Raw genomic sequence first — 19,826 nt, 5'->3', positions numbered from 1 at the left:
GCCTGACCCACATCACGGGGATTGGGACAGCCCCCGCTGGCTGCTGAGAGCTCACTCTGTCCGCCAGATCTGACGGGCTCTTGGATTGGGGTCAGAGTTGTGGGAGGGTGACCTGCTAGTGCGGCCCGCTCTCTCTCTGTTCCTCTCTCGGTCTCTGTCTGTCTGCGTCTCTGTCTCCCTCTCTCTCTCTCTCTCTGTATCTCTCTGTCTCCGTGTCTCTCTGTCTCTTCTCAGTCTCTGTCTCTATGTCTCTGTCTCCCTCTCCGTGTCTCTCTCTGTCGCTGTCTCTCTCAGTCTCTGTGTCTCTGTCTGTCTCTCTCTGTCTCACTGTTCCTCTGTCTGTCTCTGTCTCTTTTCTGTCTGTCCCCCTCTCTCTTACTTTCCTAATATCTAACACCTTTCCTGAGATCTAATTTGCACACCATGTAATTTACCTGTCTATGTCTAAAATACACAATTGAATGATTTTTAGTCTCTTCACACAGCTGTGCACCCATCACCCCAAACGGAAACCCATCGGTTACTCCCGAGGCCCCTCCAGCCCTCCAGCCCTCCATCCCTGGGAGACCTATCATCCACTTTCTGTCTCTGTCTTGCCAGCTTGTCATCTTCAGTCTGCTGTCCTACCAGGACCTGTGACCTGTGCGGTGGGCACTCGCCTTGGCCCCTGCCTGTCCCCAGGGCAGCAGGGCCCCTTCTGGGCTGGGCTGGGGCCACTGGCCTGCCGTTCTAAGCAGTTTTCTGGGTGGGAGGTCCTGGTTGGTCATGCTTCCTCCTCACTCAACAGCTGCTTGCCGACGTTTGCCCTGGGTGGTCATGGCAAGGTGTCTACATTAGACTCTGTAGATAAAGGTGGGAAAGCCGAGGTGGGTCCAGCACGGGGCTTTGGCTGCAACCTGCACGGGGCCATTGGCCCAGTGTCCTGTGGTCGGGAAGGTGCCCAGCCCACGGCAGCTGTGACACACGAACACCAGTGTGCACTTGACCATTTAAATGGTCGTTGAAAAACATAATTTACTCATTCTAAACATTCCAGCTGCCTTCCTTAGGGACACGTGTGCTCACAATAGGCAGTCTTCATTCGTAGGCTGCCACCTGTCTTCTTATGGAAGGTCTTCGTCCCCGCTCTCCTCAGAAGGCTTGGTGGGCAGTTCTCTACCGGGCCCATGGGCAAGTTAGTAGATGCTCAACAAATGGACGGGAATATGGTTATTTTTATTGTGAAACGGCACAAGAAATGAATATTGCCTGCCTTTTGAAAATATTAAAGAATATTAGTAAATAATGAGATGAAGATTCCTCCTTTTTGCTCCCTGTTTCTTTTTTCTTCGTGCAAAAGTAAATCCTGTTAACTGGTACACAGCTTTCCAGACATACGAATTCTTTACTTTTTTCTGCAGTGAAACAAATGACATTAAGCTATGTTACTGCTCTGATACCTGCATTTTCTACTTAGAAGTTCTTGGCTATGTTTCTTGTCAGCTTTCATCAATCTGCCTTGTTTTTTCCTACAACTGCCTAGGTGAAGAATGTTCTAGAATGCAATTCTTTCTCTTGTTTTAGAGCATTTATACTGTCTTCCTGTTTTCTCCTTCTTTCTTTTTGGTTTCACTTAACGGTACTTCACTTATGGTATGGTTTATGCCCGTGTGCAAGACTGTAGAATACAGCCTTAAAAAGTAAAACTGTTGACATGGGGTGTATACATTTAAAATTGTTATAGATCCTGCCAAGTTGCTGTCCGAAGGATTTGCAGCAGTTAAACTTCAAATGGTAACATCGTGGGGCCAGGAGTGGGGGGTCGGGGGGTGTCACCCTGATCCTGGTCCCTCTGATGAACGAAAAACGCCCTTCCTTTTAACTCTGCGTTTACGTTTCTCTGAATTCTTGTGAGCTGGAGCCTCTGAACGGCTCTTTGGAGAATGTCTACACTACCGATTTACCAACAGATTTCTTCTTTTCACCGTGCAGGACAGCTGCGCAAGAGTGCTGCTGTTTCGAGGCGGAAATAAGGAGCTGAAGAACTACAACAGCCAGACGCCGTTTCAGGTAAAAGGAGCCCTCAGAGACAAGAAACGCGGTGTGCATTGCTGGGGGAGGCGACTGCGGGTGTCGGCACGTCCCGTCTGTATGTCGGACACCAGGTTGGCTGGTTCCGTGTGGGACGTTGTCTGTGTGTGGAGGTCGTGCCCCCGACCCCCATAATGCACCGCTCATGGATGTGGGGTGTTCACGGAAGGTGGCAAAGACGTGGAGGCTTTTAATTGTGCAGCTGTTGGGAAATGCTGGCTCCATGGCCTGTCCTTTCAGTGGGGAGAGCTCTGTGAGAACGGCATGGGGAGGTGGCTGTCACCCACCTGGCAGGCACCCCGACTGGGTCTGCTGTCCCCGAGTGGAGGGCGGGCCAGCCCGACCCAGCACTGGGCATGGTGGTCCACGGCAGAGCACACAGGCCAGCGTCCTCATTTAGTTTTCACTGGTGAGATGGGTATAACACAAAATTTACCATTTTAACCCTTTCAGTGGTCGTAAGTACACTCATGATGTGCTGGCATCGCTACTAAGAATTGCATTATCACCCCAAAAGGAAGCCCTATACCCACGGAGCAGTCCCCCCATCTCTCCCTCCCCCAGCTCCTAGCAACCACTAATCTATTCCCTGTGTCTATGGATGTGCTTATTCCGGACATTGCATGTAACCGGGATCACACAGCAGGTGGCCTTCTGTGTCTGACTCGGTTCACTCGCAGCGTGTTTCCAAGGCTCATCTGCGTTGTGGCCTGTGTCAGTGTCTCATTCATTTTCGTGGCTCAGTGACGCCCCATTGATAGAAGGCTCGTCTGAGTTTGATGCAGCTGACTAGATGGGTTAGGGTGGAAATAAAATTTTAGCGAAATGCTCTAAGTTACAGCGAGGCATTTTGCTCCCACATGAAGCCCAATTCTCCACTTGGACTGGAAATTGAAGTCCCTGTGATTCGTGTTTGCAAATAATTTTTACATCTTTTTGAGTTGAAAGAGGTCTTTAGAACTGGCTTCCATGGGTATTTTACTAACACTCTTCCTAGACGTTACTCATTTGCACAGTAGATTATTTTATATATTATAATCAGGCTTTCTATGTGGGCTTGGTGTCTTGGAAATGAACCAGTTCTAAAAATTGGGCCGGGCGTCTAATAACCACCATGAGAAAGTTTACTTGTTTCATGAGTGGGGGCAGGCCTGGATTTTAGTGCTGAATCTTGCAGCTTGTCGGCGTTTAACATAAGATGGATCATAGCCCTGAGCTCCTGGTTTGCTGATGGGTCTGTGAAGACTCCCATTACTCGTCACTCGCCCAGATGAAGTCCCCTTCCCAGTGTGATTGACAGCTCTGGGCCCTTCCGTGTCATTCTGGGACCACTTTGGGCTTAGCTGTGGGTCGGTGGTCTTGGTTTGAAGATTTTTTCCTGGCCATGAAATAGTATATTTCTCTAGTCCGTTTTCAAAGTCAGGATGTTGCTTAAATCGCTGACAGCACCAGCCTGTGCCCTTGGGTTCACGGTCAGCACTCGGATAGTACGAAGGGGCCTTTCTGACTCTGGGCAGTGGTTTGTAACCACCACGTGGCATCCAGGGCAGTGCCTGGCATCCAGGACGAAAGGTCACTGTGGTGGCCTGTCTCTCAGTCCCTGCTCCTGTCCCATCACCACCCTTCTCAGGGCCGCCCTGGTCCTGGCCGGTGCTCAGTACACCTTCCCACCAGCTAAACCGCAGCGGTCCAAACCCAGGGCCATCTGTCTCTATTTCTCTAATGAGAATCAAGTGCCATTGGCGGTTCTGGAAGACAATTAGGCAACACACCCTTGAACAATGGGATGTAGTTCTGTGCAAGCATCGCTCATATAATTAATCGGCAGAAGCAGAGCCCGAGCTGCTTGTTCTCATTGCCCAGGACGGACTCTGGGTGCACGTTGGGAGCTGCTGTCCTTCCTTGGGCCTCCCTATCCCCTGTGTCTGAATGAGACGGAGATTTAGTTCAGTCTGTGGCTCTTTGCCTCTAAAATGGCCCCAGTTCTTGTCTTTCATTCACCGTCCTTCCCCTCCCAGTTGTGAAAAAGGAATCACTTCCTGTTGTTTGAGGGGCAGTGATGGCTCACTGCGTCATTGAATGGGGATCCACCGTGCCCACCTGACAGTCGTGGTGCTTCTCAGCTGCTGCTGTGAACGTGGCCTTTCTAAGGAATCTCAGAATGTCTGACAGGGTTTATGTACACGCGTCTGCTTAATAATAGGACCTAAAGGCTGGCTCAGCAGCATCACCAGGACTGCCGACTTGAGAGAATGCAAACTGTCTGCCTCCCAGCCCCACTGAGTCAGAAGCTTGGGGGCAGGGCTGCTCTTCCGTGCTAATAAGCCTCTGGAGACTCGGATGCCTGCTCAGGTTTGAGAATCAGAAGAGACACAGAGGCGACTTTCTGAAGGCAGAGGACTAGGAAACGCACTTACAGCGTTACTTGGGTGTATCTGAAACAATGGTGGTTCTTAGTCAGCTCCGGCTAGCATAACAAAACCTCACAGATAGGGCGACTTCGACAGCAGACATTTACTTCTCACAGTTCTGGAGGCTGGAAATCTAAGATCAAGGTGCCAGCAGATTTAGTTTCTGGTGAAGGCTCTCTTCCTGGCTTGTAGACAGCCACCTACTCACTGGCCTTTCTTCTGTGCATGCGTGGAGCGAGAGGGCGAGAGAAAGGGGGAGACGGGGAGAGGGGGAAAGGGGGAGAGAGGGAGGGGGGATGAAGGGAGGGAGAGAGAGAGGAGGTGCTTCCTGGTGTTTCCTTCTCTTCTTGTGGGAACAATAATCCTGTCTCATTAGGGTCCCACGCTTATGACCTCACGCAACCTTAATTAGCTTCCTAAAGGCCCTGCCTCCAAATACCATCACATTAGGGGGTAGGGTTTCAACATATGAATTTTTGGGGGACATAGTCAGTCTGACAGTGATAATGGTGGTAATGATGGTCATAGGAATGATGATGGTGGTGATAACGATGGTGACGGTGGTAATGCTGATGAAGGTGGGTATGGTGGTGGTGATGGTGGTGGTGTTGCTATGGTGATGGTGGTGATGGTGGTGGTGTTGCTATGGTGATGGTGGTGGTATTGCTATGGTGATGGTGGTGATGGTTATATTGCTGATTATGGTGGTGATGGTGGTAATGGTGTTGAGCACGGTGATGGTGGTTATGATGGTGGTGTGGTGATGATAATGGTGGTAGTGGTGGTGAGGTCGATATCATAGTGATAGTGGTGATGACTGTGGTGATTAGAATATTGATGATGATAGTGAAGATTAATATTTCCAGTTGCACAGAAGTTTAAAGCTCACAGACCGTCTTCTGTATGTTCTCATTTGATGAACAACAATCCGATGAGGTCAGCATTTTTGATCCCAGTTTATAGGCGGAAGGGAATTACGGCGAGACGGATGCCTAGGTTGAATCAGATAGTGGCCGAGTCTGAGGTCTTCAGGCCTCCTAACTTCTGGTCCAGGGACCAGGGGCCCGAGTGAGGAAGACGCTTCCTCTGGCATGGAACCTCGCTCGCTTCTTGACATGGGTGCTCAGCATCAGGGAGTGCTTGCTTGGGAATCGCGCAGTCCAAGGGAGCAGACGAATCCTGATGCTGAACATAGAGAGAAACAAGTCTGTGAAGAAGCCCAAAGAAGGAGAGGCTCTAAGGGAAGGAGAGAGCAGCAGGGGAGAGAGGCGGGCACGGCTGTGGATGCGGCGTCAGCTTGGCCGGATGCCAGGCCCCGTTAGCTAGCGAATCAAACACCCGCACAGGCGTTGCCGTGAAGGTGTTGCCGTGGCTGAGCTTAATCCCCATGATCAGTTGTCAGTGAAGAGGCTGACCCTCCAGAGTGTGACTGGGCCTCACGTAATCAGTTGGGGGCCTTGGGAGCAAAACTCAGTTTCCCAGAGAAGAAGCAATTCTGCCTTCAGACGGTAACGGAGAAACCCTGCCTGAGTCTCCAGCCGGCCGGTGCCAGCGCCAAGAATTGCACGAGCCAATTTCTTAAAATGATCTCTTAATATGTGTGTGTGTATATGTGTGTGCCCACACGTGCGCACACACACACACACACATACACACACGCACACGCACACACATCCTGTTGGTCTGTTTCCTTAGAACTCCGGCTGATACACAGGAGAGGTGATTTGAGCCCTTCCATCCTCCCGGCAGCTCCATTCCAATTGGCTCCGTGGTTTGGGAGGTAATCACCCCCGCCCGGCATTGTATATTTAGAGGCCGCTTTGCTCCCCGTGTGTCCCTGTCGTATGGGTCTCCAGGCTGTATGCAGCAGCTGCTAATCAGGTGTCTAGATGCAGAGGGAGAAAGGAGGGGATAAGAGAAGGGAAGGCAGGGAGAGACACTCCGAGCTGTCTCACGCCCAGTTCTCGTACGGGTGTGAAGTGTGAGGACGAGGTGGGTGCGGAAACACGTTCTGGTCCTTGCGGTGGAAGACTTGGGGTGAAAGCGTCTCAGGAGGCTGGCTGCCTCCCAAGGAGGGGGCTGTCTGGTGAGCGGCCTGGGTGCCGCAGCTCAAAGGGTCAGCGGGGTTGCACACGGCCACGGGGCCCTCTGTTCTTCCTCCACCATCACGCTGGACGTGAGAGGAGGAGGAGAAAGGCTGGAGCCAGAAACGAGGCCCTGAGTTCTAAATTCCTCAGATCTTAGGCGATAAGTCCCCCGAGCGTGGCCGCCCACCTTGCAGGGCAGAGCCGGGCGTCGGCAGATGCCCTGAGTTCCGTCCAGCGATGGTTCTGTTTCCTCCAGCCCCTCGCCCAATAATTCGTGTTGATTTCCAGGCCTCGCCGTAGCGCATTCATGAAAATGACCGTCTGTCTCTCGGGTGTGTCACATCCGTCAGACCCCGTGAGCAGGTCACTCACCTTTGCATGGAGTGCCAAATCGAGTCCACACGCTTAGTGACATAGCCGCAGGGGAAGAATGAACAAGTTCTCGCTCATCACGTACAACGCTGGACGGGTGGTGGGCACCTTGTCGATGGCCGAGCGCGCTGCTTTCTTCAAGTTGTGCTCTTGTTGGGGCAGGTGCTTCTGAGTTGGGGCACGGGCCAGTGACAAAGGCAGTCGGACATTCTGGGGACATCCTGGTTCTGGCTGTTGCACTTTTTCTGGGACACCAATGAAATCCACTCAACAGCACGTCTATTCCTTATGAGGCCGAACAGCGGTCACGTGACTGGGCAAAGGCTTAGGGTTTCACTCTGTGTGAGACGTGAAGTATCGACAAGATGGAAGGAAACTCTAAAACGGAAATCAACGCATCCATCCGGCCACCAGTCATGATCCTGTGTGAAGAGCAGAGGGTGCCATGGGAGAGTGAGCAACAAAGATGAAATCTTGCGGAGATTATGAACAAGGCTTCTGGAGTCAGCAAAATAGCCTTGGGCTGTGCTGACCAGTACAGTGGCCGTAGGGCGCATGGGGCTTTTAGGTGTACTTGTAAGTAAATAAAACGTAAAGTTCTGTTCTTTGGTCACGTCACCTATATTTCAGGTTGTTCAGTACCCACTGTACTGGAACACACTGATCTGGAAACACCCGGGGCGCTCCCATCCCCCACACTGCAGGTTAATGGGTTTCACGGGTGTGGAGTGGTTGAGTCTGACCCCTAAGCCAACGACGTCCAGCCCTTATTGAAACTGTCCTCCCATCCCGGAGCATGTGGCCAAGGCTGGGGCTGGAGCCCGAGAGGTCTGTTTGCAGAAACCGCTGTCCGTGAGTGGAGGGAAGTAGGGAAGTGTGCTCAGACACGCCCAGGCTCCCTGCCAGGGTCATGTGTGTGGCGATCATGGAAGGTCATGCGCTCCTTACCCCGCCACGTACAATGAAGGACAAATGGTCCTCCGTCCGCGGCACCAGGAAGCGGGGAAGAAAGGTCAAGAGAATTAGGGGAACCATAAAGTAAGCGGACACCTGATAACTGGCCTGACAGCCCTGACCCCACGGGAGGGTGGGCGGCAGTGGGACCGGTATCGCCCGGAAACCAGGGAGAGGAGACCTGCCCTCTGCGATTTACACCTTTGTCGGAACCTGGCCATAATTTAAGTGCAGGTAAATAGCAAAGCAGGTTTTGAAATGTGGCCATTACTCACCCACGCAGGGGAAGTATAATCATAGTTGACGGGTGCTGTGGGCTGCGGGTAAGACGTGAATGGCCATCCTAACGTAAACACAGACAAGCGATGACTTAACCTAAGCCCGGCACACACCTGGCCAGGCGGCGTGATAAAGGACTGGAGCCCTTGTCTTTCCTGGCAGGATGTCTGTAACTAGTATTGAAATGGAAGGAAATCAGGGGAGATCCCCACAAGGGTGCTGTTTAGAAACAGGAGGTAAAGCACCGAGAAGCAGCTACGTGTGGGAGGAGGTTGGGGGGTGGAGGGGTTTGGACGGAGTGGCAACTACAACCTGTGTAGAAGGTTCGACGTTTTGAACCATTCATCCAGATCTATGGCGTTCATCAAGATAAAAATTCGATTTCATTGTTTGAAAGAAAATCGCGAGTAGTACCCCTCCCCCTTAGCACGATCTCACCTTTACGCGGAGATCGCCTACTCACCCTGCAAAACCGTAGCTGTTCCTCTGCAGGTGCTTTCCTGCAGCCCAGGGCAGTCCTTTTGGTTCCCTTGTTGCTTGATACTACCTTTTGTGAGACAGTGTGAGATTGTCTGCGATTGTATGAGAATGGACGGTGTCTGCACCCCCTAGAGACACTGTGAATTGCTGGAGGAGAGGGTGCACTGTCTGTCCCATCTTCGTATTCCAGGGCCCAGCACCGGACCTGTGGCCCGGCAGACGCCATTGATCTCGTGGCTCCCTGTCATTTCTCATGCCGGCCACTAAGTGGCAGCGTTAACACAGGACAGCTTGGTACCCATGTCAAAAGGCTGGGAGCCAAGGTGCTGACACTGATGTACGGTGTTCACAGATCAGCAGTTTCTGTCCCCAAGACATGTCTGTTCCTGAACCTAAGCCCTGGGGTTGTTCGTCAGTTAGAAGGGAAGAAGGAACGCCCCTGTATCGGTCGGCTGGAGCGGCTATAACGATGCTACACTCAGGGCGTAAATAACTGACATTTACTTGTCACAGTTCTGCAGGCTGGACGTCTGAGGTCCAGGCGCCGCCCCTTCAGTTTCTGATGAGGACGTTCTTTACCAGATGCGTGCATGGGGCTGTCCTCTGTCCGGGTCTGTGCACGGGCTTTCCTTGGTGTGTGTGCATGGAGAGAGAGGGAACACGGTGTCTCTGTTTTCCAGCTTTATGGAGATACAGTTGCCGTAGGACATTATTTAAGGTTAAGGTGTGAAAGGTGATGATTTGTAAGCATGTGCTTTGCGAGCCGACCACCAGCGCAAGGTCAGCGGACACCTCCGTCCCCTCACACGGTCACCTTTCCGTGCGTGTGCTGAGAACTTGGACGACCTCCTGTCTTAGCAGTTTTCCAGTGGGCAGTGCAGCATTGTCGATTGTCCTCGCCACGTCATGGGTCGTCCCAAAACTTACTCAGCTTGTAACTGGAAGCTCGTATCCTTTGGCCAATGTCTCCCCATGGCCCCACCCGCAGCCCCTGGAAACAGCCACTCTGCTCTCTGTGTCTCCAAGTGTCTTAGCCTCCACGTCCAAGAGAGATGACGTAGTGTTTGTGTCTGTGGGACTGTCCCTCTCAGTGTTGTTACTGCACCAGTCTCAGAACTTGGCCCCATCGGTGGCCAGCACTTCCCTGCTGGACCCTGACTGCCACGAGGCCTCGTGCATCCACAGGGGACGGTCTGCATCGGTGTTCTGGGGGACAGGTGGGGGAAAACTCTTATTCCACCCTGAAGCTCCGTTTGTCTTCTTACAAGGACACCCGTCCCTTCGTGGGGACTCCACCCCCCAAAGGTCCCCCTCCAGGTACCGTCCCCACAGGAGTCTGAGGGGGATGCACACGGTCAGTCCGTTAACAAACCCAAACGGCCAGTGTAGGGGCTGTTTCAGGCCACGGGTATTATGGCCTCTCCGTTTGCTGTCACGCTTCTCTTCTCTGAAGTTTCACAATTCGCTTTCCATGTGTGATTTGCTGTCATGCTTCCCACGTAACTGCGTGCAGGCGTGTGCACACGTGTGTATCGGCCTCCACATCCCCCCTGTGCCGTGTCCGTGTAGATCGCCACGAAGCTTTCTAGAAAGACAGAGAGCTGGCATTTCCTGAGTGTCCACTGCGGGCCACATGGGGGTTTACTGGCTGCATATTTGAGTGTCATCAGTCTGCCTTACATATCGGCTGGGAAGGCGGAATGGAAATGTGGGGCTCTCGGACCCCACACTCGCACCCCATCTCTGTCCCCTGAGCTGACCGCGGCACCCCACTAAGCTTTGTCTCTCAGCAGAATGAACGCAGCTCCGTGAGGGCAGAGACCAAATTCCCACTGTCATCGTCACATTCCCACGCGTGGCACTTGTAGGTCCCCAGCACCAACTTCATGGGCGAGTGGATGACGCCTCTGGTGACCCCGCTTGGTGCTAGCTCGGTTATGTTGGTGGCCCTCCGCTTTGTTTCCTCTTTGCCTCCCCGTGAAGTTTCAATGCTGTGGACACACGCTGGGAATCTTCTGTCCTGGCGGCTGTGTGGCCCCGAGTAAACCACCTTTGTGCCCTGAGAACCAGTTCTCAGTCCCTTGAGGAATGGATGAAAACGTGAGCTCCCTGGTTTGGGGAGAATGCCAGTTTTTGTAAAATCGAGTCACTTCTCTTGGGGATCCTCAAAGGACAAAAGGACAGAGGAGCTGCCTGGGGACGCCACAACCAATTGCCACACGCTTGGCGGCTTAAAACAACAGGAATTTATTCTCCCACAGTCTGGACGCCAGAAGTCGGAAATCCAGGTGTCGTCAGGACCACCCTCCCTCCTGGGACCCCAGGGGAGGCTCCTTCCTGCCTCTTCCGGCTTCTGGGGCTCCAGGTGCTCCTGGGCTGTGGCTGCTCCCCCAGAGTCTGCCTCCGACTTCCCTTGGCTCTTCCCCTTCCGTCGTCAAGTCTCCCCTGCCTTCCTCACGTCATACACTTGTGACAGCAGCTAGGGCCCACCTAGTCCTAGCGAATGTCCCATCCCGAGATCTTTCACTTTATCACATCTGCAGAGCCCCCTTTTTTGCCACGCAAGGTCACATGTTCATAGGTTTCAGGGATTCGGGCCCAATACATTTAGGGGGTCATTATTCTGCCCCCACAAGAGGGAAAGAGAGTAGGTGGGCAGACTAGTGGGTTCTGGTTGGGGACCGGGGCAGAGGGCCCCACGCCTTCCCAGACCTGTGCTGGGGACGGAAACCGAGGCCTGAGACGCCCTGGACGTGGTGAACGAGGCAGCTGGCGGCAGCAAAGCCCAGAAGCGTGAGCAGGTGGCCGAGACCCGCGCGCAGGGCACCGACCGACGGTGGTGACCTCGGGGCACAGCGGGTCCCCAACAGTTTCCAGCAAAGCCCAAAGCCAGGCGTGGGACTGCAAAGGAGCCGCCTGGCCCTGTCGTTTTATTTAGGATAATGGAACCGCACCCCTGGGTTCTGTCGGTGTCTGTCCTCTTCCCTTGGAGACCTGCTCTTCCCCCCTCTGTCGCCCCGTCTGTCCCGGCTGCTACCAGCGCAGCCGCAGACTCTGCAAACCTCCTGGCTTAGCCACCAGCTTCTCTCCTGCCTCTGTGCCCGGCCCTTCTCCCTGCGACTGGCATCTGTCCATACCACACAGGGGATGGTGCCCCTCGCGCCCCTGCCCGCCAAGAAGGGCCCCCGAGTGTGGCCGTCATTGTGTCTGCTTCCATCTCCCCCAGTCCACTCCTGCGTCCTGCGCTGTCCGCCGGCCTGACTCGGGCCTCCAAGATCGTGGGCTGTGTCCTCCACGACACGCAGGGCTGCCCCTGCTCCCGGGTCCTGAGCAGGTTGTAAGGTCTGGGAGACACCACGGGACTGACGAGGGCCTCCCCCCATCCGAGGCTCATCTGCAGGGAGGGTCGGTCTCACTCAGGTGCTCACTCAGGTGCCGCAGCAGCAGGTGGGGGGGCCTTGGGGCGGCCAGTCAGCAGACCTCAGGAAAAGGCTTTGCGGTTCCCGTTTGGTTGTAGATTTTGGGGGAGGACATTGTCCTGATTGCACACGACTTGGGGACTTTTTAAAGATTTTTGTGTTCTCTGTCGCTAGTTCTGCTCAAGGGACATTTTCTTCTATCTCGTCTGAGTTCTGGAAGCTTCGAGGCAGCTGTTCGGTGACCCTTAAACTTTTCTTCTAGATGTAACAATGTTGATCTATTACTTTATTTAAAGCTCGGAATCCCTCTGCATGCTGTCTTAGCTTGTCCGAGGCTGGCAGGTGTCCTGTTCTAAGGACAAATAGACAACCGGGGTTTGGCCAGGACACGAGTGCCAGTCTAACGCTACAAATCCCAGGCTCCCAGTTGAAAAGCAGTGACATTTCCACAAAGGTCGCCCCAAACAAGACATCCCAGGGAAGGAATGCGACACAGAAGAGTCGGTTCCAATGAGCAATGAATGACGTTCCTACCAGGAGATTCGGTGTTGACTCAATCACATCAGGGGCGACGTGGGTGCCAATGTAACTCACCCACCATCTGGGGTACTTGGTATGTGTTCCCTTGTCAGGGAATGCGAGGGGGGCACTTGGGCCAGGCAGGCGAGGCTGGATGGGACACAGCCTCACCCATAGCTCACCTGGCCAGCGCCAGCCCTCGGTGACGCAGAACCGTCTCCACCGTGTCCTCTCGTTGCTAACGAGGTCATCAGAAACCAAACGGATTGCTACCAAAACCGAAATGAATGCACTGGCACGTGGCTTCCTCTGCCGGTTGCTCTACAGGTATTTCTAAGCTCTCGGGTGGGTTTCAGCTTCTTCTCCATCGTTTTGGTTTAATGTTTTGAGAATAAGCTCCAGAGAGCTGGCATTTAAGGAATGATATTTATTCAAGACAGAGAACGCTCAGCCAGCTGTGACATTGATACGGCCAAATGGATTTCAATTAGTGTGTGACTTCAGCCACCGGCAAGCAAGAGTGGGACTCTCTGTGGTTCCGCCGCACGGCTGGGGTGGGGGTGCGAGCTTGGCTTCGTCCCTCTTAGAAGTGACCGCAAGCTGTCTGTGATGGACGCCTCCAAGTCTGTGCCTGACTAGGAACAATTCACAGTACAGGGCTCAGCTTACGATGCCTGTTACCATTACAAAGAAAGAGCCCAGGATAAAGATTCCTCCCGCCTTTCCCCGTGTGGAGTTTTCAAAGCACGCGCAAGCCGCCTTCTATCAGAGGGCTTTCGCATCTTAGAAAAGCGTCTTTTGGGGCAGAATCTGGTTTTATCCATCTCTTCATTGAAGCCAAGTGCCAAGCTCTGCACCTGGCACATAGTAGGTGTGCTTATTGATTAAATAAGTGAAGGAAAGTTAAGTTAGCGCCCTGGGTCCCCGGCAGACCTCGTGCCCAGATGGAATAGAATCAGTGTGGCTGTAGTTTTAGGGTTGGAATGCTCCCATGACCCCAGCGCCCTCCTTTGGTTTATATTTTTGCCCCTGAAAGATGAAGGCATCCAAGGAAGGAAAGTTCTAGAAGTTAAGTCCACTTGTTAAAATGACTGGCCCCAGTAAGTTGGATGAGCTTGTCCCCTTGGTCACCTCTCCTCTTCGCGACTCAGGTGTCTTGTCTGTTAACCAGTGACAGTTCTGCCATCTTGGGGAGTTCTTGTGACCCCTGCCGACCATTCACCTGTCGCCATTAAGGACGGATTACTGTAATACTAGTCAGCTTGGCCCGTGGCTGAGGGAAGGCATTTTGGCTCCCACAGTGCTGAGTTCTCTAATGCCAGTGAGCTCTCATGGGACCCCCTGCTGGTGCTCTGGAAGCCCAGGGGACCTTCGGCACCCACCTCTGCCAAGGGGACATCCTGCCAAAGCGGCGTGTCCCCAGGCACTTTGCGATTCTTCCTCTTGGGGAAACAACCCTTTACCTGGGTGGGTACACCTGTGAGGGTTCCTTCTACCTTGTGGCCCACTGGTCCCCTGACAGTTACCTGCTGTTCCAGGTTCATTCATCACTCAACAAACACTTCTTGTGAAGCTTCTGAGTCCCGAGGATGGGATGTCCACAGTGTCCCTGCTGTCACCGAGCACCCACTCGACCTCTGTCAGCAGGATCACACTGCCAAGTGCTTCATCACGTGCTGGGTCTTACCCAGCTGAAGGGGGTCCCTTCTCACGTGTGACGTTACCCTCAGGGGGACTTGCGAGATATATCAGCAGCCTCTGATCCCTGGGCACCTAAAACCATGAGCACCATGCATCCGCTGGGGACTTGCAGTTGGTGAAACAGTGACGTTGTCACAGTGGTTGTCAGGTGGTTGTCACAGTGACAACAAAGGCCAGGAGAGGGTGTCTGAGGGTCGCTGAGCCTGGGTCCAGGGCTGCCCTGGGAGCAGCACTGCATCTGCTTCTGAAAGCCAAGTAACTGCGCTCGGAGCAAGAAGGTGGGTGGAGAGGGTTGCTTCTCGGGGAGAGCCATGTGTCCGACGGTCCTGCCACTCGAGGTGCCAGCTTGAGTCACGGGGCTTGTGTTACATGTGGGCTGAAGGCAATGGAAGGATTCTGGATTTGCAATAAGAAGTGAACACCTGGTTTTAAAGGGCTGTTTGCTTGTTGTTATTTTGCCTTTAATTGTGATAAAATGTGCATACCCAGTGTTGCCAGATCTTCCCACTTTTTAAGAGAATTTAGAAATTCAGATCTTTTTCTATTGTGGTAAAGGATGCATAATGTACAAATGACCACCTTAATCATTTTGAGTGTGCAGTTCAGTAGCCCTAAGCACATTCACATTGTTGTACAGCCATCACCACCGTCATCTCCAGAACTTTCCATCGACCCAAACTGACACTCTGTCCCCGTGGAACACTCCCCTCCCCTCCCCCAGCCCCGCACCACCATCTACTTCCTGTCTCTGTGAATCTGACTCCCCTAGGGACCTCGTGTGATGGGGTCGCACAGGATGTGTCCTTCTGTGTCTGGCTCATTTCTCTCAGCACAGTGTCCTCCAGGTCCATCCACGTCGCAGCAGGTGTCAGGCTGTCCTCCTTTTAAGGCTGAGTGACACTCTAGTGTGTGGAGGGACCGCGTTTCGTTACCCAGTCATCCAATGATGGACACTCGGGTGGCTTCCCCCCCTTGGCTGTTGTGAATACTGCAGCTGTGAGCATGGTGTGCAAACATCTCTGTGTGTCCCTGTTTTCACTTCTTTTGGGTCAGTGCCCAGAAGTGGACTTGCCGGGTCACGTGGTAGTGCTATGTTTCATTGAGGAACCACCATGCTGTTTTCCACAGCGGCTGCCCCATTTTACATCCTCACCAACACTTGTTTCCATTTCTGTTTTGTTTATTCAGTAGCCATCCTGATGGGTGTGAGGTGGTGGCTTATGTGTTTTTAAATAGCTTTCTGTGGCAACCACCAGGCCACTATTGGAAGGAGGCCTTGTGCCTGAGCGGGGGCATGGTCAGGAGACCCCACCCCTCCTGGCGGTAGACCCCACGTGGGGTTTCTCAGCTGCCTCTGACCTTGGCTTTGCTCTGTACTAACAGAACATGGGACTTGGCTGAAGGGATGCCTGCTGACATCCTGGGGTAATATAGCCCGGCAGCCTCACTTGGAAAAGAGCTGGTTTCCTGGGAATCAGCCCGAAGTCAGTGACCTGGGTCCCGCCTGCTCTGTGGCCCATTTCTCGGTATCCGCTGCCCCCCTGGCCGGGACAGCACAGACATGGGACCCAGCAGTCTTGTTGCTTCTGCTGCTAATGGGGTTTGAAGGTCCCATTTCTGGAGTGCCTAAGGAGAGGCCTCGCGCTTTCATAGCCCGGGGTTTGAGAGAAACACTGGTGTGCCTGGCAGGGAAGAGTTCCTGGGGCTCTCGTTAGAGACTAGATCTTGTTTTCGTCATTACGTTCTCCAGAGCCCAGGCAGGAGGAACCAACACTTTTGTCCAGAATTAGATGTACCCAAAATGTTCCCTGCTTCCCTAAGAACTTCACAGTTTCAGCTTGAAAAAGACATTTCCAATGGAAGGTAAGGTGTCATAGAGATTATGGTAATTTTAAGACGTTTCAAGTGGGCTTATGGAAATGGGTAATAAATATTGCATATAGAGACTCTTTCAGAGTTTTTTTTTTTTTTTTTTTTAACAATATTTGTTATGCTGGTTTTGAATTGCTAGAATTTCCGCAGGCTTGAACATGGCTTATGTTTTCCATTCTTTTTTTAAGATGGTTGGTTAGGAGGAGGATTTTCATTTTGGAAAAGTAACCAGGGAAGTTGACAGGGTGTGTGTGTGCAGAAGAGGTGGGCCCGTGCCACAGGCCGCAGCTTCCAGGATGCGGGCGCCCGTTGCCGTGGCAGCACGCTGGCGCCCGGCTCCTTGCCTGGCCTGTCGGCAGCCAATAGCCTCTAACTTAGAGGTGGTGTGTCTTTGGCATCGAGACATGTTTTCTTCTTCCTCTGGAAGGAATAGGTGAGCTCTTGAAGGTGACCCAAGAAACGCTGCCCCTGGTGACCAGTGGCGAGTGTCAGCACCTGCAGCGGGCACACAAAGCCAGTGGGTACATTTGTATTGTTTTCAGCCACGGCATGTGTGGTCCTTTGTCACAGCAGCTGCAGGAAACCCGTGCTTGTGTCCTCGTCACTGAATCCTCACAGCAGCCCTTAGAGGCAAGTCCCATTGTGGTCGCCGTGTCTCAGATGAGGAAACTGCACGGCGAGACGTCGAGTGCTCTTTGGGGCAGTTGTGGGGTGGGGGCAGAGCTGCAGTGAAACCCAGACTCCCTGTACCCCTCTTATTTTTCCTGACTTGGAATACTTCCCTATTCTGATAGAAGCTCCTGAGTGGTGACCTTGGGTACAAATAATGGAAGGCGCACTACAGAAGATGCAAGTGCTGACAAGACGCTCAGACACGTGGCTGGCCTTCGGGGTGTCATTTCTTTGTTGATGCTTTAGCAGCTCCCTCTGAGCCCTCTCTTTCCACTTCACACCTGAGCTTCTGCAGCTCTGTTCCCCTTGGACGTGCTGTTAAAACTGCTCTGCTCCCTCTTCTTTTTTTTTTTTTTTGCTGTAGAAATATTCTTTGTTATCTATGGTATGGCTAAGTAACAAATTACTCCAAAACAGTGGCTTAAAACAACAAGTATTTATTACCTCATAGTTTCTGTGGGTTAAAAATCTGGGTTCAGTTTAGCTGGGAGCTTTTGACTCAATTCTCTCATGAGGTTGTAGTCACACTGCCAGCTGTTGCTTATCTGCCAGTGTAGCCCTACTGTCTAGCATAGCGTCTTGTGCCCAACTGGTAATAAATATTTGCAAAATGAATGAAGTATGCCAATGCCTTTAAGAGCCATTACCAGTGACTTCTTCCAGTCCTGCTCTGCTCCCTCTTCTGCCAGCCCCAGCCCCAAGGAGGTGCTGGGAGTCACTTTGGGGTCACCCCGCACACCCTGCCTTCTCTGTCACAGGCTGGGGGCGGGTTGAAGGTGGACCCACTGCCCACCTAGGTTCACGGCCTGGGCTGCACTGTACCTGCCTGCACTGTCCAACTCTGGCCATGACCTGTCTTGCCGAACTTGAGATTGTTTCCTTCCTTGGTCCTGTTTCTGCCCCGTGGGTGCTTTGGAGGGTGCTGTATCCTCCCTCAGGAACGTGCACCCCCAGAGCCCCACCCTGTTGTATTCTCCTCACAGCGATGAGCTGTGAAACATGCCCTCGCCTCATGCCACCTGCGTTCTCTCCGTCCCAGGGTCCCGTGAGCCCTTCTCATGTCCCAGACACAAGCCAGCAGGAGAGCCCTGCAGCATCGGCCCCCAGGAGGCCCTTTCCTGGGGTGAGGTTGCTCTGGCACCCACACTCTGCGTCCCATCTTGGCCCCGGCGCGAGGGCTTGAACCTGGCTACCCGAGAGCCGGCTCTTCAGTGAATTAGGCGTCCCGGCTGGTCGACCAGCTGTCTCAGATCTGTGGCCTCATCCATTCTCCCTTCAAATAGATAAGCTTTTCTTTCTAGATGTCTCTGGAACACGAGGGTGGAAAGGGGCAGTGCCGTGGTTTCTGGAGTCTCTCCTAAAGAACCGAGGAGCTGTGGGATCTGGGGACAGGTATTGCTAACAACGTCCCCACTCGTCTGAGTCTTGGGGCATGCGACTCATGGCGGTGCAAGAGCTCTAAGACCACCGGACGCTGCCTGTGTCTTAACGGCCATCGTCACATCCACAGGTGGTGCCTTCCATGGCATGAACCCCTTCAGAGATGGGGACTCATCACTTCCCGAGGTGACCGCTGTCTTGGGATCTCTTCCTTGCACTGACTTTCATCTCTCCTTCCTCTGCTGGCCTCCGTCACTCCCGCCTCAGCCCAAATCCATCAGCCCCACAGGACAAGCCCACACTCCGTCCTAACTCTGACAGCTCTGAGCCAGCCAGGCCCCCAGGCAGTGAACGGATCGTAGCACAGGGGCCGGCGGAACCGGTGTTTAATCATGAGATCCTTTAGCTGGGATTTAGTCAGGGTGCAGGGGACTCTTACTCATCTGACACCATGGGAAGTATTGTTTATAAAATAGTCTCCTGTCTCCATGTGTTTCCTCTGAGTCTGTTTCTTACTGTGGGTCCTATTTCGTTAAGCGAAGAAGCCACGATATTGGGATGCCCTAGCCAGCACATGAGGTCTGCCTGCCTGAGCCTCTCCTCTCCCTACCGTACGAGGCCGCAGAACATTCTGCTCACTGGTTTTCACCTTTCTGTTTCAAGCGGGTGGGGAGGAAGCGACCGGGAGGCAGAAGAGACCCTCGTGAGTAATGGGAGAAGGTGAGGCTCGGAGCCTCCCTGTACGAGAAGGGGTCAGCCCAGGGGACAGTGGACAGCTCTGTGCAGCCCATCTCGGTATTTGCAGATTCTCCATTTGCAAATTCACCTGCTCGCTAACATTCACTCGTAACCCCAAATAAAAACTTGCAGAGGTTTTCACGTGTGTGTGTGTGTGTGTGTGTGTGTGTGTGTGTGTGTGCTTTTTGTTGGTGGTTTTGCTGCTTACAGTTGCCCTCAGGTGTGATGCTGAAACTGTCTTCGGGCTTCCTCAGCGTGAAGGCTGTGACATGCCTTGCGGAGAAGGTCCGTGTTAGAGAAGCTTCGTCCCGGCCTGAGTTGTAGCGCTGCTTGGCTGTGAGTTCCAGTCCACGAGTCAGCAGTCTGTATGGGATCAGGCGTCTTTGCACAGAAACACCCATGAAGCCAGGCTGTGTGATTGTCGCGCGATGAACGTGTGGCCAGAGGCTTGCAGGAACCTGACCCTGTGTGTCCCCTAGGAGCACTGGTGGGTCCACTGTTCTCTAAATCAGTGCTCAGCTTCATGGGACGTACGGACCGTGAATAATGAGAACTGATCGTACGGTAGGAAGCTACGTGCGCACCGCGGGGCAAGCAGGGGACACCCAGTCCCGGTTCACGCATCCAGTAGGCTCTCCTGTGAGGGTCCGCTCCTCTTCCTGCCGGTCATGCGTGGTGGGTTTGCTTGTAGATTTGCGCCCTCACACAGGCGTGAGGCTTTGGGGTGGAAGCCCTGCACCCCAGATGTCTTTCCTACCAGGTTTTCAGTCTCCGCCTTTTGCACGGGCAGGTTTCCAGAGTTCCACTCCGTGTTGATAGCTGGTGCGTGGGGTGGGCACAGATACTGGAAGAGACGGAAACATGCCTTCTGC

The 19,826-nt window shown here is 53.3% G+C and overlaps 1 protein-coding gene across 14 annotated transcripts in view; it reads left to right on the top strand.

The window, feature by feature from the left end:
• Positions 1-19,826, top strand: part of SHANK2 (SH3 and multiple ankyrin repeat domains 2) — a 457,209-nt gene that overhangs the window by 113,878 nt on the left and 323,505 nt on the right. For all 14 annotated transcript variants that reach the window (XM_074336881.1, XM_074336889.1, XM_074336888.1 and 11 more), the window contains one exon: positions 1,972-2,049. In XM_074336881.1, coding sequence (XP_074192982.1) covers positions 1,972-2,049 — 78 coding nt within the window. The remainder of the gene's footprint in view (positions 1-1,971; positions 2,050-19,826) is intronic.

This window comes from Rhinolophus sinicus, linkage group LG06 (genome assembly GCF_036562045.2).
Source record: "Rhinolophus sinicus isolate RSC01 linkage group LG06, ASM3656204v1, whole genome shotgun sequence".
NCBI classification, from domain to species: Eukaryota; Metazoa; Chordata; class Mammalia; order Chiroptera; family Rhinolophidae; genus Rhinolophus; species Rhinolophus sinicus.
The sequence above is the reverse complement of the archived record's forward strand: the minus strand, read 5'-3'. Positions and strand labels throughout refer to the sequence as shown.